This window comes from Suricata suricatta, chromosome X (assembly GCF_006229205.1).
Source record: "Suricata suricatta isolate VVHF042 chromosome X, meerkat_22Aug2017_6uvM2_HiC, whole genome shotgun sequence".
Taxonomy (NCBI): Eukaryota; Metazoa; Chordata; class Mammalia; order Carnivora; family Herpestidae; genus Suricata; species Suricata suricatta.
Genome location: NC_043717.1, coordinates 19,228,437 through 19,249,879, shown reverse-complemented (window position 1 = coordinate 19,249,879; position 21,443 = coordinate 19,228,437). Strand labels below are relative to the sequence as shown.

The 21,443-nt window shown below is 43.5% G+C and overlaps 1 protein-coding gene across 6 annotated transcripts in view; it reads left to right on the top strand.

The window, feature by feature from the left end:
* The window catches only part of PCYT1B (phosphate cytidylyltransferase 1, choline, beta), a 122,542-nt gene that overhangs the window by 8,888 nt on the left and 92,211 nt on the right, over positions 1 to 21,443 (top strand). For 4 of the 6 annotated variants that reach the window (XM_029930613.1, XM_029930608.1, XM_029930612.1 and 1 more), the window contains exon 1: positions 12,052 to 12,144. The exons of 1 other annotated variant lie outside the window; for it this stretch is intronic. In XM_029930613.1, the coding sequence (XP_029786473.1) occupies positions 12,091 to 12,144 (54 nt within the window). In that variant the 5' untranslated portion in view covers positions 12,052 to 12,090. Of the gene's footprint in view, positions 1 to 12,051; positions 12,145 to 17,045; positions 17,286 to 21,443 lie in introns of those variants that run through there. One more of the 6 variants, XM_029930607.1, reaches the window with a different exon arrangement.

The window sequence follows — 21,443 nt, the reverse complement described above, 5'->3', positions numbered from 1 at the left end:
ACTCTATTTTTAACTTTTTGAGGAACTGCCAAACGTGTCCAAAGAGACTGCACCATTTTACATTCCCACTAGCCGTGTATGAGGGTTTCAATTTCTCCACATCCTCACCAACTCTTGTTATTTTCCATTTTCAAAATTATAGCCATCCTAGTCGGTGGGACTGGTGTCTCATTGTGGTTTTGATTTGCGTTTCCCTACTGGCTAATGATGTTGTGCTTTGTTCACATGTTTATTGGCCATTTGTGTATCGTCTTTGGAGACAGTGCAAAGACCCACATTTGCCTTAAAGCAAGGTTTCTCAACTTTGGCATCATTGACAATTTGGGATGGTTAATTCTTTGTTGTGGGGGCTTTCCTGTGCATTGTAGCATGTTTAGCAGCATCTCTGGTCTTTACCCACCAGATATCAGTAGCACCCCCCCATGTTGTAGCAATCAAAACTTTGTCCAGGGGTACCTGGCTAGCTCATTCAGTAGAGTATGCGATTCTTGATCTCAGGGTTTTAAGTTTGAGCCCCATGTTAGGTGTAGAGATTACTTAAAAAGAAATCTTAGGGGTGCCTGGGTGGCTCAGTCATTTAAGCATCTGACTCTCAATTTCGGCTCAGGTCATGATGTCACAGTTGTGAGATGGAGCCCCACATTGGGTTCTCCTGGACATGGAGCCTGCTTACAATTCTCTCCCTCTTCCTCTGCCTCCCCCAAACAAACAAACAAATAAATAAAATCTTTAAAAAAAAAAAACAACTGTGTCCAGACACTGTAAAATCACCCTTGGGGTCGGGATACAAATTACCCTAAGTAAAGAACCACTGCTCTAAAAAACCCTCCTAGAGCAGCTAAGAAACACCTTCATAGAAACATCACTGGGTCTCGGTGGAGTGCTTGAGGCGGAAGTCTGTGTGAGCCTTGAAGATGATGTAAGAAAGTGGATGAACCCTGGAGGTATGAACTGATGTACCCAAGTTTGGTCGATGGGTTAATTGACAATAGGAGACATATATCATGTTGCAAGACAAATATCAAGGTTGCAAATGAGAATTAGGTAATATCAGGAGATAAATGATGATTCAATATAACACCACCAAAGGAGTTGTATGTTTGTATATGAAAGTATCACAAGTGTGGCACATCTAGAACTATGGGATTTATGAGAAGGTGAATTCACTGTGAGCTGGTCTCTGGAAGGAGCATCATCCCCTGACGCTCCTAGGCGTGAAACATAAATGCCTGTTAAGTGGCCTTTCCCTGTTAGCCCCTGGCTTCATTTCTCCCGTTAGTCTCGTCTCCAGGTGGAGATGTGTGCACATCCGTCTCAGACAGACAGTGCTGGTTGTCCAGGAAGAGTACCCACTAAGCCAGCTTTTTCAGTAGGGGGAAATCAAAGGTCTAGCTAATAGAAGCCACAGAAATCTGAGAAGCAAGTCCCAGCAAGGAAAGGGACAGGAGCAGCTTGAGAAGGCTTCAGGAAGGCTCATTCGCAGCCACATTTACTGTAATCCCCTGATCTGCTCAGTGGCCATCTCTTAGTTCTCATTTCCGAAAGAGGGAATCTGAAGATCTGAGAAACCACTGTACAGCCCATGGCTTGGTTTCTTGATCAGGTGTCCCAAGCCCATTCCCTGGGCTGGGGGGCGGGGCAGTGTCATAGGAGGGGGGGAGTGGGTTCAAGGCCAGATAAAGTAAAAGGAACCACGTCATAGATCCTTAAGCATTTCTACCGCCTGTACAGATTTCCCACCCCCACTTTTTCTCTTCTCGAACATGTTTGCCCCACTGCTCCGTGAAGCACACAACACATCTCCCAGGAATGGCCTTGCTCTTGCTTGCCAGTTGAATACAGTTACTACCATTTACCTGTCGCACTGTGGTCTTGATGCCAAGTGTCTTTATTTGTTTTAAAGTAATCTCTGCACCCAATATGGGGCTTGAACTCATGACTCTGAGATCAAGAGTCACATGCTCTACCAACTGAGCCAGCCAGGTACCCCAAGTAGCCTGACTTTAAAAGGGGGATGTGGGATGGGGGGCAAATTACCCATAATGTTTTTTATTTAATAATGACACGGTAGGAAGGTGTCATTGAAGCTAAAGTGAACTATTTTAACAAGAAAAATCTGTTTGGGGAGCAGTATCTGCATCCCCTCCATCCCAGTCCCCCCCCTTTGGTGTCACAGTTGGGAAGAAAGGCTACAAAGCTGTTGAGAGATGGTCCCTCCTTCCCACTAGTTAATAGGGTGATGCCTTGTATTCACAGCCTATTAATTAAGAAGGTAATCAGTGTGTGCTCAAGTTTGCTATTTGAAACTCAAAGGCAATAAAATCAGAACACTACTCAGATTTTTTTTCCTCCTAAAGAAATGAATAACAAATTAGGGCCACAGAGCTAGAGTAATCACATTTTGAATGATTTCTCCTGAGCATGCGTTTAATAACCTGTATGTGTGGATAAGAAGAACAAAGAAAGGTAAAGTTAATTATCTAGGAAAATCTTCATCAAGGCGCTTTGGTCACTTTAGCCCAGGGTTTCTCAGCCTTGGTACTAATAATATTTGGGGCCAGATAATTGTTGTGGGGAGCAATCCTGTGCGTATGGTAGGTTGTTCAGCACTATCCCTGGTCTCTAACCAGTATCCCGGGTCTCTATCGTATATCCCAGTAGCACGGCCCCACCGAAGCCTTGACAACCAAAAATGTTTCCAGACATTGTTAAACGTCCTCTGTGGGGTAAAATCATCCTGGATTGAGAACTAATGAAATAATCATATACATGCTTCCTACTCCCCACCCCTCTGGGGTCCCTGTAGAGTTTGTTGTTGTTGGGTTTTTTTTAATTTTTAATTTTAGAGAAAGAGAGAGAGAATGGCGGAGAGAGGCAGAGGAAGAGAGAAGATCCCAAGTAGGCTCCACACTCAGCACAGAGCCCGACTCGGGGCCCAGTCTCACAACCCCAGGATCATGACCTGAGCAGAAATCAAAAGTCGGTTGCGCAACCAAGTGAGCCACCTAGCCTCCGAATTTGTTGTTCTAAAAATGTTTTATACCAGGGCCAACCACACTTTTCCAGGGAATTATTTGAAAAGAAATTGGCTGGATCAAAATTACTCGTCCAGGTAATAAGAAGAGCTCTTTGCATTTCTGTATTGAGGAGTAGCAAACAAAAAGAACAAAGGGAGGAGACCTAATAAAGATATTTATCTAAAACACTCAGCTAAGTACTTATATTTAATCCCTACGAAACCTTCAGGGACATAATTAGGCTTATTTTATTGGTGAGGAAACTGAGATTTAGAGAAGTTACATAATTTGCTCAAGAACACAGTTTGTAATTTGGTAGTAGAGCTAAAGGTCTGATGGCAAATTTGTGCCCATCTGCATATCACCTCAGTACATGCACTTCAAGTGTTAGATGTCTAATAAAGCAAGGTGCCCAATTTTTATCTTTTTAAAAAAACTACAGCTTTTGGGGTGCCTGGCTGGTTCAGTCAGTAGAGCATGTGACTCTTGATCTCCGGGTTGTGAGTTCAAGCTCCACATTGGGCATGGAGTCTACTTAAAAAAAAAGTTTAAAAAATTATAAATGCAGCTTCTATTACGAATAGTTTCTAACATATGCAGAATTAGACAAAACAATTTCTTCCCATTGGTGCTGTTCATGTACTTGTCACGCAGCTTCAACAACGATCAGCCCAGGACTAATATCATGTCATGTAGAGCTCTTCAACCTTGGCATTCACATTTTGGGCTGATCATTGTTCTGTGTATTATGTGTGTCCACTACACACAAGACAAGGCAAAATCCAAGTTGAGTTCTGACTCACTTGGCTGGTAAAAGTACATTGAGTTGCTTTTGGATTCAGACTGTATTACTTACTTAGTGAAAGACATGTAGCCATTGGTGCCAGCTTCCTGTAGTCCTTGTCTGCCACACCAAGAACAGCATGGAAACAAAAGAGGCCAGATGACTTCTAGACTCCTGCTGCCGAGGAGCCCATTGTAGATGGCAACTAACTGGTTTTCTATTCCACAGCACTGATACGGACAGGGACAGGACAGGAAGCCCCATATCTCAGCAGAACGCAAGAGGTGATTAGAAACTGCTTCCTGGGGCACCTGGGTGGCTCAGTTGGTTGGGTGTTAGACTTCAACTCAGCTCATGATCTCACAGTTTGTGGGTTCGAGCCCTGCGTCGGGCTCTGTGCTGACCGCTCAGAGCCTGGAGCCTGCTTCGGATTCTGTCTCCTTTTCTCTTTGTCCCTCCCCCATTCCTGCTCTGTCTCTCTCTCTCTCTCTCTCAAAAATAAACATTAAAAAAAAAGAAACTACTTCCTGAGTGTCTCTCAGTGGGAGCAAGGAACAAGTGGGAGGGGGCCTCCTAGCAGCCCCTAATAGGCCTCCTGCCCCTCACCTTCCACCAACACTCAGATGAGCTGCAGTTCAAGTCTTTGCCAGCGCGAGCCATGTGGACACTTTCAACGTTGTCAGGCCGGGTGTCAGCACAGAGCCATTCCCCCACAGTGGAGGGCTATTTCTGTACCTAGAGCATCACACCCTCCCCTCACACACATGTTACAATCAAAAATGTCTCCAGACATCACTAAATGTACGCTGGGGGACAAAGTTGCACCCAGTTGAGAAGCACTTGTCTAGAGCCCGATCCACTTCCCACATCCACACGATACAATTCATCTGCAAATACTTCAGTGTATATTTCTAAAATAAAGTTTAAAAACACATAAACATGATATCCATATCATACCTGAAATGTTGATTAATAATCCTACTACAGCATCCAGAAACTGTTCAAATTTCTAATTGTCTCATGCATGTTGTATTTTTTTCTACAGTGTTTTGAATTGCGATCCTAATAATAATGGGGTTTACATCGCAATTCATTGCTGTGTCCTTTAGATATTGTTTAATCCTTAGGTTTCTTGCAATTCTTTGGTTGCAGCAACTAAGTTTGTCCTATAGGGCTTCCTACAATCTGGATTTTGCTGATTGCATCCCTGTGGTGTTAATGTACTCCTTTATCCCTTCTTTATTTCCCATAAATTGGTCTCGGATCAAGAGGTGTGATCAAAACCAGGTTCTATTTACTTGGCAAACTAGTTGATAGGTGGTGCGTGCTTTTCTCTCTGGAGTATATCACGTTGGCAGTTGTCTGTCTTTTCGTCACGTTGGCAGTTGTTGATGACCAGAGCCTAGATCCACTCATTCAAGGGGGTTTAAAATTTTTTTTAATGTTTTATTTATTTTTGATACAGAGAGAGACAGAGCATGGGAGGGGGAGGGGCAGAGAGAGAGGGAGACACAGAATCCGAAGCAGCTCCAGGTTCTGAGCTAGCTGTCTGCACAGAGCCCGACGTGGGGCTCGAACCCACAAACATGAGATCTGACCTGAGCCGAAGCCGGCCGCTCAACCGACTAAGCCACCCAGGCGCCCCTCAAGGGGGTTTAAAACAGGGCGAGTCTAATACATTACCTTCTTCATTACCTCCATACTTTCATTACTCATTCTAAGACGATCCGCTTTTCCTTACTACATAGTCAGTCACAAGTACGTTTGTGTCGTAAAGGTAAGATAAATGCCTGATTCTTTCCCTCTGGCTTCCAGTTTTCGAAATAATGCGTGTATCCCTTGCAACCACTGATGCAGACAACTGATGTCTTTGGAATGTTTGGATTCTGTTCTATAGTATTAGGACCTGGTGGATTTAAACATGGTTGATCAATTTCAATACACTTCTCATCCTTATCGATACTTCAACTTTTCATCTTTGGCTGACGAGAGTGTCTCCAAATTAGCTTCTGAGTCCTTTGGACAAATTCTGTCCTTTTTGAAAAAGGGATAATAAAACTTATACATTCACAGCAGTATTTTTATCTTCAGTTTTGCTCTACAGCGGTGCTCCGCCAAATGGGGGCCTCAGGCAGCACCTCTATCAGCTTGATAGACAATCAAGTTGATGGCCTACCCTGGCCTACTGAATTAGAATCTCTGGGAATGCGCCTGGAAAACAAGTCTAACAAATTCTCCAGGTGATTCTTATGCACATTAGAGTATGACAACCTGTACTCTAAAGAGCTGACCTTAGAGCCTTGGGGTCACCTTCCTCACTGAAGGTCTCTAACCCTCCAGGAATTTCTGGCCAAACTTCTGCTCTTTATTGGATGTCAACAGAAGGCACAATCATCCTTCAGGGTTATTTCCTGTGTTTTTGAAACAACCTAAAGCCAATCAATAGTTTGATAGGTGAATGGTAATTCTGGAAATCTGGTTAATACCTCTTGGGATCCAAAAAATACTGATTTGATGATACAAAAACTTTTTTTTTTTTAACATTTCAAATGATCTCTATACCCGACGTGGGGCTTGAATTCACAACCCTGAGATCGAGAGTCGCATGCTCTACCGCCCCCAAAACTGATTTTCAGAAGTGGCCTTATAAAATTTCCACGATGAAAATTCCAAAAGATTTATTCCAAGAATGTTCTGAGCAATGGTAGTATTATACGTGCTAGGGACTGCCATGGTTTAATGCTGATGGCTTTGTTCCTTTTGAATTCCTACAGTTCAATGGTGTGGTGAGGTTATCCACGCTACTTTGCAGAAATAAAGGATTATTTTTCTTTGAAAGTGTGCTTATCTCATGCTTGCTTGCTTACTTACTGAAGAGTATTCTTGTAGCGAGAACGGCCTTCTGTGGAAGCACATTGACTGAATATAGTTACTGTCAAGCACCATTAGGGAGTCCCATTCCACAGAACCCCTTACCTGGCGCTTAAGTAGAGTAGGCGTTTCAAATGATCGCCTTCGGACATATTGAAGGTTTTTACATAGCCACCTTCTTGGGATACATACATTAATAGGGTTTGTTCCTTTCTATGCGAACAAAGTAGACATTCTTGGAAAAAAGAGAGCCTAATAGTTGAGGGTCAAAACCTATGTCTTAACAAAGTCATCATCTCTGCTTCACTTCATCTCTGTGGGTCTAAACCTTTTTGTTGTTCTGTATTTTTAAAGTCTTTTTTTAATGTTCATTTATTTTTGAGAGAGACAGAGACAGAGCATGAGCAAGGGATGGACAGAGAGAGAAAGGGAGAGACAGAATCTGAAGCCGGCTTCAGGTTCCATCCCAGCTGCGAGCTGTCAGCACAAAGGCTAACATGGGGCTTGAACCCACAAACCGCGAGATCATGAGTTGAGCCGAAGTCGGACACTTGGCCAACTGAGCTACCCAGGCACCCCCATTCTGTGTTTTTAAAAGTCCTGATGCTGCAGTCCAGGCCAGTGAGGCCAGAATCTCCCGGGAGTGGGGACCAGGTTTCTGTAGTTTTGAAAGCTCTGCAGCTGATTATCATGTGCAATCGAGGCTAAGCACTTAGCGAAGTGAATCAGAGAAGATGAGAAGGTTGTTAAGACACAAAATGAGGCCCCTCAAGTGTCAGGACCTCTTTTTTCAAGAATAAGATACTGGGGTGGGGGGCACCTGGGTGGCTCACTTGATGAAGCATCCGACTTTGCCTCGGGTCACGATCTCATGGTTTTTTGAGTTCAAGTCCCGCATCGGCTCTCTGCCATCAGCACAGAGCCCACTTTGGATCCTCTGTCTCCCTCTCTCGCTGCCCCTCCCCTTCTCTCTGTCTCAAAAATAAATAACCATTAAAAAAATAATAAGATAGTGGGTATACTTGTAGGCTGTTGGAAAGATCGTTTCTCACTGGCACCACATGATATTATTCAGAAATTTCCATCCCACCCAAGGAGAAGACAACCTGGTGGGTGCACTTCTGTTTGTATGATGGGGGAAGGACCCACCTGGTGCTACTTTGGGGAGGATTTATTAGAGCATGTGGAGACATCATCTTGCATGAGTGTTTCCTGATGACATCCTCCACTGGCACCTACTGAATGAGTCAAATATGAGATTTACAGAGGCTTAAAAGGTTTTATGTAGCTAGGTTGTATCATTATATGTCAAACTAAGTGAAAAGCTTTTAACGTGAAGGCTATCCAAGGAGAGCAAACTGAGCAGAACATGGAAAATGTTGAGCTACAGACACAGCATACAATGAACACAGGTTTTGAAGTGTAAAAGACCTAGGTTTGAAACTCAGCTCTGCAACTGACCATCTCTGTGACCTTGGGAAAATTACTTAACCTCCCTATGCACTGATTCTTACCTGCAAACCTGGCATAGCGCCTGAGCCTGGCCCAGAGCAGGGTTTTACTGTTTTAAAATTATTTAAAATTACTGTTTTAAAATTATAGGCAATGTCTTGTTCAAATATCTGGAAGTGAAATAGCCCGTCCACCTTATGCTAAGGAATGTGTGGTAGGCAGAATAATAGCCCCCCAAAGATGTCTACCTCCTATTTCCTGGAACCTGGGAACCTGTAACTATGTCACTTGACATGGCAAAAGGGATTTCAAAGATGTGATTAAATTAAAGATCTGGAGAAGAAAGAGATTATCCTGGATTATCCAAATGCCCAATGGAATCGCAAGGGTCTTTTCGAGTGAAAAGGGATGGTAGGAGAGTTAGAGAAATTTGGCTATTGTAGCAGAGGCTGGAGTGATGCAGTGCTGGCCTGGGAGATGGAAGGCTCAGGGCTGTGAGCCAAGGAATGCGGGCAGCTCTAGAAGCTGGAAGAGGCAAGAAAACGGATTTTTCCCCTCGAGCCTCCAGAAGCAATGCAGTCTTGCTGATACATGGATTTTAGCCTACTGAGTTCATCTAAGACTTCTGACCCCCAGAACTAAAATAAGACATTTAAGATAAGACATTGTGTTGTTTCAAGCCCCAACATTTGTAGTACATTGTTACAAACAGCAACAGGAAACTAATACAGAAGATAAAAACCAAATCTCTCTCTCTCTCTCTTTTAAAGATTTTAAGTAATCACTCCATCCAATGTAGGGCTCTAACTCACAACCCCAAGATCAAGAGTCATACGCTCCACCGACTCAGCCAGCCAGATGCCCCAAAGCCCAATCTCTCTTTGGGCATTCAGAGATTCTGGGTGCAGATTTTACAAGATGAAGAGTTCACTCTTGAGTCCGTGCTATTCAAAATCAGTTAGTATCAAGTGCAAGGATTGTAATAATGGTTTACTCGCAAATGGAGTGACCCATCCTAGCACCGGGCGGCCTTGATCACTCTCTTGCCAGTCAGGCACGCTTGGATCACATTCATAAGGCACCAGGCACCATCCTCAGGACCCAGCAGTGTTGCTGCTGTAGCAGGAAACTGCCCGGTGGCAACTCAAGAAGGAAGGAAACTGGCTTCAGCGTGTCAAGAGCTAAGAAAGACAAGTATCAGAGAAAGTATAAATTTGGTCAAGACAATTTAATAATAGTATCGAAAAACATGCACAAAAAGCCTTAAACATGCAAGGAGCCTGACTCAGCAATTCTACTTGTAGGAAAATTTGTGGAAAAACTGCATTAGTATGCACCTCCTTCATCTGCTTAAGAAAAAATCTTTCCGTGGTTCCCATAATTACTTATAGAACAACACTGGGGGAGACCTTCAGGGGACAGCAGTGCATCCGCTTACGCTCAGTAGGTAATTAAAACTGGCAGGTGTTTGTACTGACCACAGCTTGGTCTAGACTTGACCGCGTGTTAGATTAACCTCCATGGTCCCCGAGCCACCTTTTCTACGTTTGATCTTTTTCATGATAATCACCAAAACAGTGATTGTGACTAATGCTTCCAATGTTAAGTCAGTGCCTGCCCCTGAACATTTTATCATAAACTATCATCCAATTTTGAGGCTCAAAGGAAAAAAATTGTATATGTAATTGAGCCATTAGGTGGTGAAAATTACCTATATTTTTACTTGTCCGCTGACATTCAGATAATATATTTGGCATGCAAAAGGTGTGGATCCAAATTATGCTCAAATCCAAGGGAGGAATCTTTATTCATTTCCCCCCCTATTGTATCTGTTTCAGCCATATGTCTGGACCCACACCCCATCGAGGAGAGACCAAAATTTACACAATATTCTTGAGTATGATGGTGGCTGCATTTGGAGTTTTGATTAAACTGCACTACATGTGTGATTATTACTTGTAAACAGATGATTAGATATTAATTAGACAATAAGTGATTATAAAGCACTTAGAAAATAAAAGTGTTTATAAATACCACCAAGTAATAGCAACAATAATTCTTTACCAACTACACAGCTGCTAATGTCAATAAGAATTATTTATTCCAGCTAATGGCAAGTTTAATTTATGCAAAAAAAGCGCTACTATCCTATCTGTTTTGCTATAGCAAAACAAAATGTACTCTATTTATAACTGATTTTCTCACCAGCGTTTAGATAAACACATCTCACGTAGATAAAAACAACTTACCTCTTCTAGGATCTTCTCACACCCAGCCACAACCATTATGGCAGGGTGTCTTTGAATGCTAAGAAATGCAGCTCCTGATTGCTCATGTCTGACTTACGTCCAATGTTTATTTCTTTTAAACGGAAGATGTAAGATAACATCTCGCTGGTGGCATTTTCATTCATGCAGGAGATTTGTCATGATGGGACTGTGCAGTTGTTCCCCAGCACCTTAAAACAGTGCTTAGACTTGAGGCGCCTGGGTGGCTCAGTTGGTTAAGTGTCTGACTCTTGATTTCCACTCAGGTCATGATCCCAGGGTTGTGGGGTTGAGCCCAGCATTTGGGTTAGTGTGGAACCTGCTTATGATTCTCTCTCCCCATCTGCCCCTCTCCCCCACCCCCCCCCCACACACACACACTCTCTCTCTCTCTCTCTCTCTCTCTCTCTCAAATAAAAAATTTAAAAGTTTAAAATAAAAAAAATCCAGTGCTTAGTTAGACTCAATAAATGTTGGTCAAACGAATGAGTGAAAGTTAATTCTTTTTTGGTTATGATAGAAGCCAAAAAAGAAGAAAGTCCCTGTTAAGGATAAAATAAAGCATCTTCATTCTATCTTTCTTGATTTTGTTTTTCAAAAAATAACTTCTGGGGGCGCCTGGGTGGCTCAGTCGGTTAAGCCTCTGACTTTGGCTCAGGTCATGATCTCACGTTCGTGGGTTCGAGCCCTGTGTCGGCTCTGTGCTGACAGCTCAGAGCCTGGAGCCTGCTTCCAATTCTGTGTCTCCCTCTCTCTCTGACCCTCCTTGCTCATGATCGGTCTCTCTCTGTCTCAAAAATAAATAAAACATAAAAAAATTAAAAAAAATAACTTCTGAAGCTCTGACTACTTTTTATGTCTGCCCATTATTTTTTCCCCTAATGGCTTTTATAGGTGATGGACTGGTATGGGCCTGGCTCCTGACCCACTGTTGAATCTGGCAATGCCTCTGTGTATATTTTTCTCTAATAATTAAATGCAACCACCTACAATGAGTCGAGGTACATGGTTTTAGACACAGGAAATGGAGTGAATGAATGTAAGTGAAGAGTGCTTCATGTTACATAAATTGAATAGGAAAGCGGTGAAGGGATTGTTTTGGATGAGGAAATATGCATGAGTTAGCTCAGCAGCCTTGTTAACAAAGCAAATTTAACTGTATCAAAAAGGGAGGCAGTGTAGGTTGGTGGAAAACAGAGTTGAACTTTAATTCAGGAGACCTGGATTCAAGTGATAGTTTGTCCTCCTTAGTGTATGGCCCTACTCAAGTCACTTAACCTCTCTGATTCTATTTGCTTATTTGAAATTTTTCAGTATGAAAACGTGTCAGTCTTTGAGTGCTTTTATGATATAATTCAATGTGGAAAAGCACTAAGTGAGGGGTGAATGCTTTACACTGAAAAACACTTTTATGACCACAATTTTCCTGAAGTAGGTGAAAAGGATTTGTACGTGGGTTTCATTACTTAGTATGGTTGAATTTTTTTTCAACTATATCAGGTTTCAAACCCAAACCGTAAGTCACATGTGGCAAACTGGGGAAGTGGCTCCAAATAGAGCCATGAGCATAACAAAATTCCATAGACCGTCATAATGGTTTCCGGGAAACACCACATTCTGTCCACTTTATGCTGCTTTTTCAATATCCTTTCTTTGTAATCAAGTCCTCACTTGGTAGATCTGAGGCAATGAGAAAGAAATGAATGAGAAGGAAGAAGAGAAGGTGGAAGAAATAGTGAAGTCAAAACTGACGGTAAGAAGGAGGGATTTCAAAGGAAGGAGGTTTTACATATGCCATTCTTGATAAATATTAGGAGCAGTACCGTGTATGTAGGGGCATACAGATGGTAGCTAACTCACTTAAAATTACCACTATGGTTGAGCTAACATTTTTATACAATGGATATAGAATTTTCTAACAGGATGACTGGATTAGAGATTGGAAAATAAAAAAGGAAAGGAAAAGGTATTTTTAAAGAAGACTCCTAAGTGTAATGCCTACTTTATAAAAACAGGCAAACAGTTATTTACATTTGGTGTTATGACTTGTTTTTACCCATATGAGGATATAAAAGACATTTTGCCATCAGAAACAGCCGCAAGAGTGCAGGCTAGCGGGACAAGGGAAGGAAGGCGGGTGACGGGGTGGGGGAACCTCTGTCCAAGGGGAGCACGTGATTGGGCGTCATCCCACTTGAAGGCCAAGACCATTGGCCTTCACTTCTGTCAGTCCCTGGTTGAGAGCTCTTAGGGGTATGGGTTGTGAATGCTGCGGCCCCTCCCTCGGCCCTGCCTGGGAGGGGTGGGGGGGCGTGGGGGGGCGCTGTTGGTGGGGAGGTGTCTCCCAGGGCCAGAGAAAGCCCTCACACAGAGATGCAGTTTTGGGCAGATAGAGTGTAAGTTGGGGAGGGCCAGACAGCTGTTGCGGGCTAGCTGTTGTTCCCCACCATGAGGCCTGGGGGGGCTGGGGGGATCGTGGCTCAGACAGTGCCTGTTCTAAAGAGATCATTTGAGTTCTTCCCTGCCTCACTCCAACCCCACACCCAGCCCTTCGCGCCGGTGGGGAGGAGGAGTAATGTTCATTTCTTTTCTGAACAAAAGGGTAATAGATGCTCATCTTTTACATACTTGTTATAGATACGGAGATATATAAAAAAAAAAAAAAAAGCACAAATTGCCCATGATCCCACAGCTTAAAGATGTCACTATTAACATCTCGGAGTACTTCCCTGTGGGACTTTTCTCTAGGCATGTACATATCTTTTGGTATCTTATTTTGAGTTCTGCATAAAAAAATTTTTTTAACACTTATTCTTTTTTGAGAGAGAGATAGAGTGCGAGTTGGAGAGGGCCAGAGAGAGAGAGGGAGACGGAGAATCTGAAGCAGGCTCCAGGCTCTGAGCTGTCAGCACAGAGCCCGATGCGAGGCTCGAACCCATGAGCGGTGAGATCATGACCTGAACAGAAGTTGGACGCTTAACTGACTGGGCCACCCAGGCACCCCTGTGGTCCCCTTTTTTTGTGACATAATCTTAACATCTTGCCATAGCATTAGAATGTCTTCAAAAACATGACTGCTAATGCATGTATGACACCATATGAACGTATTTTGTTTTAACCAGTATTCCTATTGCTGTGGGGTTTTTTTTTTTTTGCCTGTTGTAAGTAATTCTGCATTAAGTGTCTTTGTACATAATGATTTGTGTGGTTCTCTGATTATTTCTTTGGGGATAGGTTCCCAAGAGTAATTCCTAGGTCAAAGGGCATGCACATTCTAAAGGCTGTTAGCATGTACTGACAAATGTTCTCCATGGAGTTTTTGACAATGTTAACGCGGGTATCTGTGTAACCATTACCATATCAGGGTAGGGAACAATTCTATCACCCCCATAACTTACCTTCTGCTACCCCTTCACGGTCATCCCTGTCCCCTCTGCATGACCCCTAGAAGGTTATGGAATATTTAATTCAGTACTGTGGAATTAACTGGTCCTTCTCAGCTAATCACCTTAACAGAATTTGGAAGACCCCAAATTAAAATTACTCCTGCAAGGACCCTGTCAGACACCAGGACTCTGCTAAGTAGGCAGGTGAGCAGATGAGCCTTTCATTCTAGAAAGGGAATTCTAGGACCAATTAGGAAGCAAGCAGCCAAGTGGCCCAGAACCTAGTGGGGGTTAGGGAGTTAAGTGCTTTCCAGTGGGACCGTGTGGCTCTAGGCAGTGGCTCTCAAACTTTACCCTGTGGCAGAACCCGGGGATTTCACTGAAACACAGATTCCTAGTCACCACTGCCTGAGTTTTCAGATTCAGTAGATCTGTGGCAGGGAGGAAGAATTTCTGAAAGTTCCCAGGGCTGCTGTTGTGGGTCCTTTGGGGACCACATTTTGGGAACTGCCATTGTAAGGCAAAGAAAATATTGAGATGAGATGATCAATATCACTCCTATATCACCCAGCACAGCGGGAAAGCGCCTCTTAAATGTATTGCAGGGTTTGGCTCCTCCAGGTTGAGAGGCTTGTTAGAGATAAACTTGCAGCTTGAGATGTTTTGTGTTGCCAGGAGGGCAGACAGGCCAGCAAGGAAAGGCTAGGAAGTGACTAGGATGGCCGCCTTTCAGATGACCGAGCGAGAGTCACCCAAATTCTTGCATTATTGGAGGTCTCTTAAGCATAGGTGATAAAGGGATATCAGGTGATGCCATTCTCATTTAAAGTGGCAGAATCTGTAACTGTCAAACTGGAAATCTATGCTGCAAATCCATTTTCTTTTTTTAAGGCTACCTTTCTTTATTTGAGGAGTAATGAAAATAATGCCCCATATTAATATACCACATTCTAATTTACAGAGTGCTTTCACATGATATTTATTTGGTCTCCAAAATTCTGTGAGGGAAGCAGGGCAGTGTTTTTATCCCATCCTTTTTTTTTTTATTTAAATTTTAGTTAACATAGAGTGCAATATTGGTTTCAGGAGTGGAATTCAGTGATTCATCACTTACATACAATACCCAGTGATCATCACAGCAAATGCCCTCCTTAATGCCCATCCCCCATCTAGCCCATCCCCCACCCACCTCCCTCTGTCAATCCATAGCTTGTTCTCTGTCATTAAGAGTCTCTTATAATGTTTCCCTCTCTTCTCTTCCCCCCCATTCCATATGTTCATCTGTTTTGTTTCTTAAACTCCACTTGAGTTAAGTCATATGATATTTGTCTTTCTCTGATCGACTTGCTTCTCTTAACATAGTACATTCTTACCTCCATCCACGTCATTGCATATGACAGGACTTCATTCCTTTTTATGGCTGAATAATATTCCATATTGTGTGTGTGTGTGTGTGTGTGTGTGTGTACACACTTCTTTAATCCATTCATCAATGATTGACATTTGGGCTCTCTCCATAGTGTAGCTATTATAGATAATGCTGCTATACACATTGGGGTGCATGTACACCTTCAAATATGTATTTTGTATCTTTTAAGTAAATATCTAGAAGTGCCATTGTCGGATTGTTGGGTAGTTCTATTTTTAGTTTTTGAGGAACCTCCATACTGTTCTCCGAAGTGGCTGCACCAGTTTGCAACCCACTGACAGTACAAAAGGGTTCCCCTTTATCCCATCCTTTGGACTGTTGGTTCTCTAAGTATGGTCCTTGGACCTGCAGCAATAGTATCACCTGGGAACTTGTTAGACCTGCAATAGGTGGCCCCACCCCAGACCTACGGAATCAGGTCTTGAGGGGCCAAAAATTTGCATTTTTAAGAGGTTCCCAGATGATGCTGATGCTGGTGCTGCTGGTCCTGGAGCACACTTGGATGAAAACCACTGCTAGAGATTAAAATGAAAGATCTTGAAGCCGAGGGACTTGTTTTAAAAGGACTCCTATCTAGGTGGTTTTTCTACTACTACACCTGCTGCATCCCAGCCCACCCCCGCCTTGTCCCCCCGCAAATCTTTCCAATCCTAGCAACTCTGCTTATGAGTTTGAGGCCCTCGGCAATTACTCTAAATTGCAATTTCCTCACCTGTGAAATGGACTAATAATAGGATCAACTCTGGGTTCTAATGAAGATTAAACAAAATCTGGGTAAAGCACTGTGCCTGTGCTTTAGAAATGGTAGCAACGGCCATGATGTTTACTGTTACTATAAGTGTGATACTTCACTACAACGAATACCTTTGTAAGTTCTTTGAGTTCTGTCTTCAGAACGCTGCTCTTACAATGGGGTTTATTCATGGATTTAGATGTTAAGGCACATCATCACTAACACCCCAACTGGAATGTTTGTGTGACTGCCATGAGCATTTGGCTGAGAGCAGGGTGCTTAGGAAATGGGACCCAGGGCTGGTAAAATGGGAGCAGAGGAATAAGAGACCAGTGTATGGAACAAGACTTCATTGAGGAAACTCAGAATAGCCCGGGAGAGGGAGAAGTGGCTGAGGGAGGAAGCAACGGGGAGGCGGGTTGTCAGACAATCTACCTCCTTCAAAATTCCTCCCAGGGCAGCCCCAGGGGCAGGACCTGGAGCTACACCAGGCCTCAGGGGGGCTGCCAGTGCTCTTGTCGCAGTCAAGGGGATGAATACTCAGGTGCCCGCAATGAATGCCCTGAGGGACTCTCCGAGGCCGGCTGCCAATTGTGGGCACCCGGAGTTTGGGCCCAAATGTTGCTTTGTCTTCAGGGTGACTCCTCTTTAGCAAAATTCTGACTATAGCACATCAAACGCACACGCCAGGGACGTGTCCTTTTTTTAGTGGAGGTCGGTTACGTCCTTCCTCAAGGAGTCCCGGGCCCTTCAGGAAGCGGTTTTATCTTATCTGGGTAGTGCAGCGCGGGTCCCTAGTCCCGCACGGACAGAGACCTTTGCAACTGAATCAAGCAGAAGAAACAAAAGCAGCAAGTTCGGGCCCCGTGGGCACGGCCGGCGAGCCAATGGGGCCCTGCCGCTCCCCGGCGGAGTGGTACTATGATGACAGTAGCCAACCAGCGCGCTCCATGCAAATGAGGTACTGTATCCCGCACTGCCGCTCCAGTGCCGTCTGGTTGTTATAGTGATAAACTGAGGCCTTGCCTTTTAGCTTCTCGGGGGAAGGAAACGGGAGGGGGTGTGTGGTGGTGGGGGGAATACCCTCTTCACTTCCCCCAGGGAAGACAGAAAGAAGGGGCGAAGAAGGGGGATGGGTGAAGAAGAGAAAAATACGTGACAAAGAAAACATTCTCTGCCTGGGAGGAGACTCACAGAGGGTGTAGAGCTGGAGGGAGCATTCACTGGCCATGCCAGTGCTTACCACTGATGCTGAGTCAGAAACAGGTATCCCAAAATCCCTTTCCAATGAGCCTCCCTCAGAAACCATGGAGGAAATAGAGCACACATGCCCACAGCCTCGACTGGTAAGTAAAGACAAAGGATGCAAATGTTATGCTTGGCTATGGCACAAAAGAGTTCCTTCTGCGCCTGCAGCCAGCGAGGAAAGCGATGCTTGGAGGATTTTCATGTAAATGAGAATGGAGCTACCGCCTAATCCTTCTCAGCTGTTTATACTTAGCTTCTATACCGGGCGCTGCTCTCAGTTTACAAAGCAGCATTGTATTGGCTGGGTAGGAAACGGGCTGTTTGGGCTATGCTGTTTTTCTGCCTTGGGAGGAGGGGGTGGCCTTTTTTCTTTTAGGTGTCTTCTCGTTTGAAGATAAAAATCCTACAGTGCGTTTTAAAATGGTATTCGCTTCGCAAAGCTTGGGACGAGTCCGTTGTTAAGTTATAAATTCTAGCTGAGAAATGATTCGGTCCCCAACTGATTTTGGTGCCTAATGCCAATTTTGGAAAAATGAAAGCGATATGGAAGCAAAACTTCCCCATTCGTTTGAACATTTCAAAATAAATAAGTAAAAGAGTCCCTCAGTGATGCATTTAGAAGTAAGGTGCATTCTAAAGGAATCCAAGCATTTCCAGAGTGTGTTGGGAGGGTTTGTCTTCAGAGAGTGGGAACCTGGGGAAGCTACATTTACTACTTAGAAACGAGTTGCATGCTTTTAATAATGAAAGTGTGGAAACCGGGCGCTCAGAGCTTCCTTCCATCTCAGTGACTGGCATCCCAAATTTGATGAGTTTTTCTGCCCCTGTGCATGATTATTTTAGCAGGTGTAGAAGATGGTTCTCAACCACCTGAGCGTATATCCTCAAGGAATCAAAAACACCTAATGAGTAGTGGGTTTTCAGTGGCCTGAGGTCCTGTAAAACTTGGGGAGACCTCTCTTTGAACCCTCAAGTTCAAGTGACACACTAGTTAGAGCAATCCTTTTTTGTAACCATGTCCCCCAAGTTAAAAGGTGCAGTATTTTGATTGGCTATGGAGTTTGACCCTGGGAAGAGGTTTTTAAGAAAGTATTTTGTGAGGTAGCATTTTCTGTGAACTTCCTAAATGAAGGCTCACACATTCCAAGGCCGGCGCATCATGGGACTGCTTTTTCTTCCTAAGGGGGACAAGGGTTCAAAGGCAGGCTTAAAACAACTTCCAAAACATGAAAACACAGGAAATTATTTTAGAGTGCTGTGGCTTTTGTTCTCTGTGTTTCTATTTTATAAAGTTTGTTTTCTTAGGGTAGTTTAATATTAACGTGTCCTGCATTTGAGCCACTTGCCGAATGGCATACATGATGTGGTGCCTGTGTTCTCGTGGGTTATAAACCATTCCAATAAGTTTGTTACTGCAGGATTCCTTTGAGCCACTAAGCAACTCCTGATTTAGCACTGAAAAAACAACACAAATGGTAACTTAAAACCTGTAAGAAAAATGGTACAAAATATATTTAAAGTTAAACCCAATGTTCAAATTCGCATCACATACCTTCCTGACAGGTCAAGGGCAGGGGAGAGAGAGACAAGCATCAAATTCCAGTTTGTATCATTTGTCTCTCCTGCTCACTTCTTTTCCATCCCTTTTTGCCTTTTATCTATTCTACTCTTTGGTTGCTTCTGCCTGAAAGGGTGGGCAGAGGAAGGCAAGGGAAGGAGGAAAGTTGGAGTACTTGGCATTGTCCCTTGTGACCTCTCCCCCTAGAGGTGACTCTAAAGAATCCTGCAAAGCTGGCAATGTTATACCTGCACCTCTATGCTGTTTTAGAAATAAGGAAACGGAGGTTCAGAGAGGGTGAGTGACTTCCCCAAAGTCACACTGCTTCAAAGGGGTTGAGCTGGGATTGGAACATCCCAAGTGGATCTTCACACACAACCTGGAGTGAGGTACGTTTCCTTCCAGTCTTTTTCCGAATTCAAGCTTGAAGTAAATGTGTGTGTGTGTGTGTGTGTGTGTGTGTGTGTGTGTGTGTGTATACAGAAGTTGAACTGGTAAAAGTGATGGCTTCCATCTACCTTTGATTAAAAAAAACTTTCCATGTTTTCTATCGTTTTCACGGGGTACTGAAAATGTGTTCTGTTTAAATCAGGGCTGCAGCCAATTTATAATCCCTGACTCAGTTTTTAGAAACCCTTTTTCTCTTCTCAGCAAACTTCGATCTCTGTTTCTTATAATATAAGGGTTATATTATAAGCTTGGATTTACACTTCAGAGCTGGACTTTCCCTTGCTAGTGATTTTACTTGACTAGCTAAGGCTCGTGTTAACCACTTAATAACAAAGTTTGTTGAAGAGAGAGTGGCAAGTGACAGTGTTAAATAGCATTTCTTTTTATGGTCTTTAGTAATTTCTGTTGATCTCTAGTTTTGCTAATATCCTCACATTTCAAATTATATAAATTCTTTGTTTTGCCCATCACCCACCCATAAGGATCAGAATCACACGTGGGTCACTGACGCCACATTCATCAGCAGGGTATGACTGCTGAGTTCCACAGTTACTTAAAGTTCATGAAAAACTTAAGAGATTCCCCTGCAGGGGACAGGTGCTCCTTCTCCCACTTATTATCAAACTGGAATTCATACAGTTTAGAGGACATAGGAATCAATGACAAAACATCATCTTAAAGTAGCAGGGTGCCTGGGTGTCTCAGTCAATTGAGTGTCTGAATTGTGATTTCAGCTCTGGTGATCTCGTGGTGATCGTGAAATTGAGCCCGGCTACACACTCTGCACTGAGCGTGGAGCCTGCTTGGGATTCTCTCTCCCTCCTTCTCCCTCTTTCTCCCCCACTCACGTACTCTGTCTCTCTCTAAGACAACAAAAAAAATTTTTAAAGTAGCAATTAGCAAAGTAGTTGTTTTTTTATTAGCCGAGGCACACATTGGCTCCCCAAACTTACTCTGACTTTACCTAGGGATAAGGAAAAAGAAATTTCTGGGTATATAAAAGGCCATAAAGCTTTACTCCAAGTACTAGAATGTGAATTTACGTTGCTGAATTCATTGTCTGTAAGTATGAACTTTATTTCAATCTCAGCAGTTGTGTCAGATGCCCTTTTTGTATTGAACTGTGCTCTCTTTTTAGTGTGGCACTCGAAAAGGTGTGTGCAGTCTTCCTGTGTGTACGTGCATTTGCCTCTATATTTTCCTTGAAGGTTGTCTTGTGATCCTGCTGAACTCGGCCCGTGTTGATCAAGTTACCTGCTCCATGTTGAGCTCTGAGCCCTCAAGCAGTTTGTGATCTGGGGATTCTAGAAGAGACTGGCACAGAAACGGATAGTTTCCCTACAGGTTGATAAGGGCACTGTGTGCTGAGAAGTGTGTTATCAGGTGCAGAAAGGCGTGCGGTGACCTGCCCATGAGTTGACGTTTCCTGGGGGACGTGGAGTAGAAGCCAGTCTTGGCATCACTGGACCCCTGGCCGCTAATACAGAGCCTGGCATAGGCCTTTGAGGAAATGAGGCATGAAGCTGGTGCACATAAATAAACGGGCCTTAAAACAATCTATACTTTATATCCTCGTAACTAGCAAATTGATAAGGTATTGAGGATGCAATGCAGTCGTGTTCAAGGGGAGATTTTTCTGAAAGGAATATTTATAGTTTTCCACCTGCCTTCTTTTTCATTGAAAAAATACACAAGAAAGGAGAGGAGTAAATAGAATTAAGTAGCAGTGATAAACAAATTAGAAAAGAAATAACAGAAAATTACCTAGGTTTTCTGATCAAGCTTATATGTTAGGATGTAATCTTATTGCCCCTTATTACTACTTTACCATGGTCCTCAGGTTTGGGATGTTTCTCAGAACTCTCCTTTCCATTGTTACAATGTTTATTCTTGATCCTTGACTTGTTTTCCCTTCTTTGCTATTTTCTGGCTTCAACATGATTCAGGGTGACCCATAAGCTTGGCTGTCAAGGAGAGAAACTGAGTAGTGTTAGGTGGTAGGATGTACTAGCCCTCCTCGAAGATTTGTGGGCAAGGACCATGCCTTCATGTCTCCCCAACTGTCAGAGTGTGCCTAGACAAATCCTCTGGGCCCAGCAGGTACCCCATAAACCCTTTCAAATAAGGCCCAACCCCCGCCCCAAGCTGTCTGCTTAAGGACTTGGTTAACAACCTTGGTCAAGTTCTTCTAGGAGTGCCTTGTACTGTCAGAAGGAAGTTGTAATTCTAGCCTGCAGTAGTCACTTCC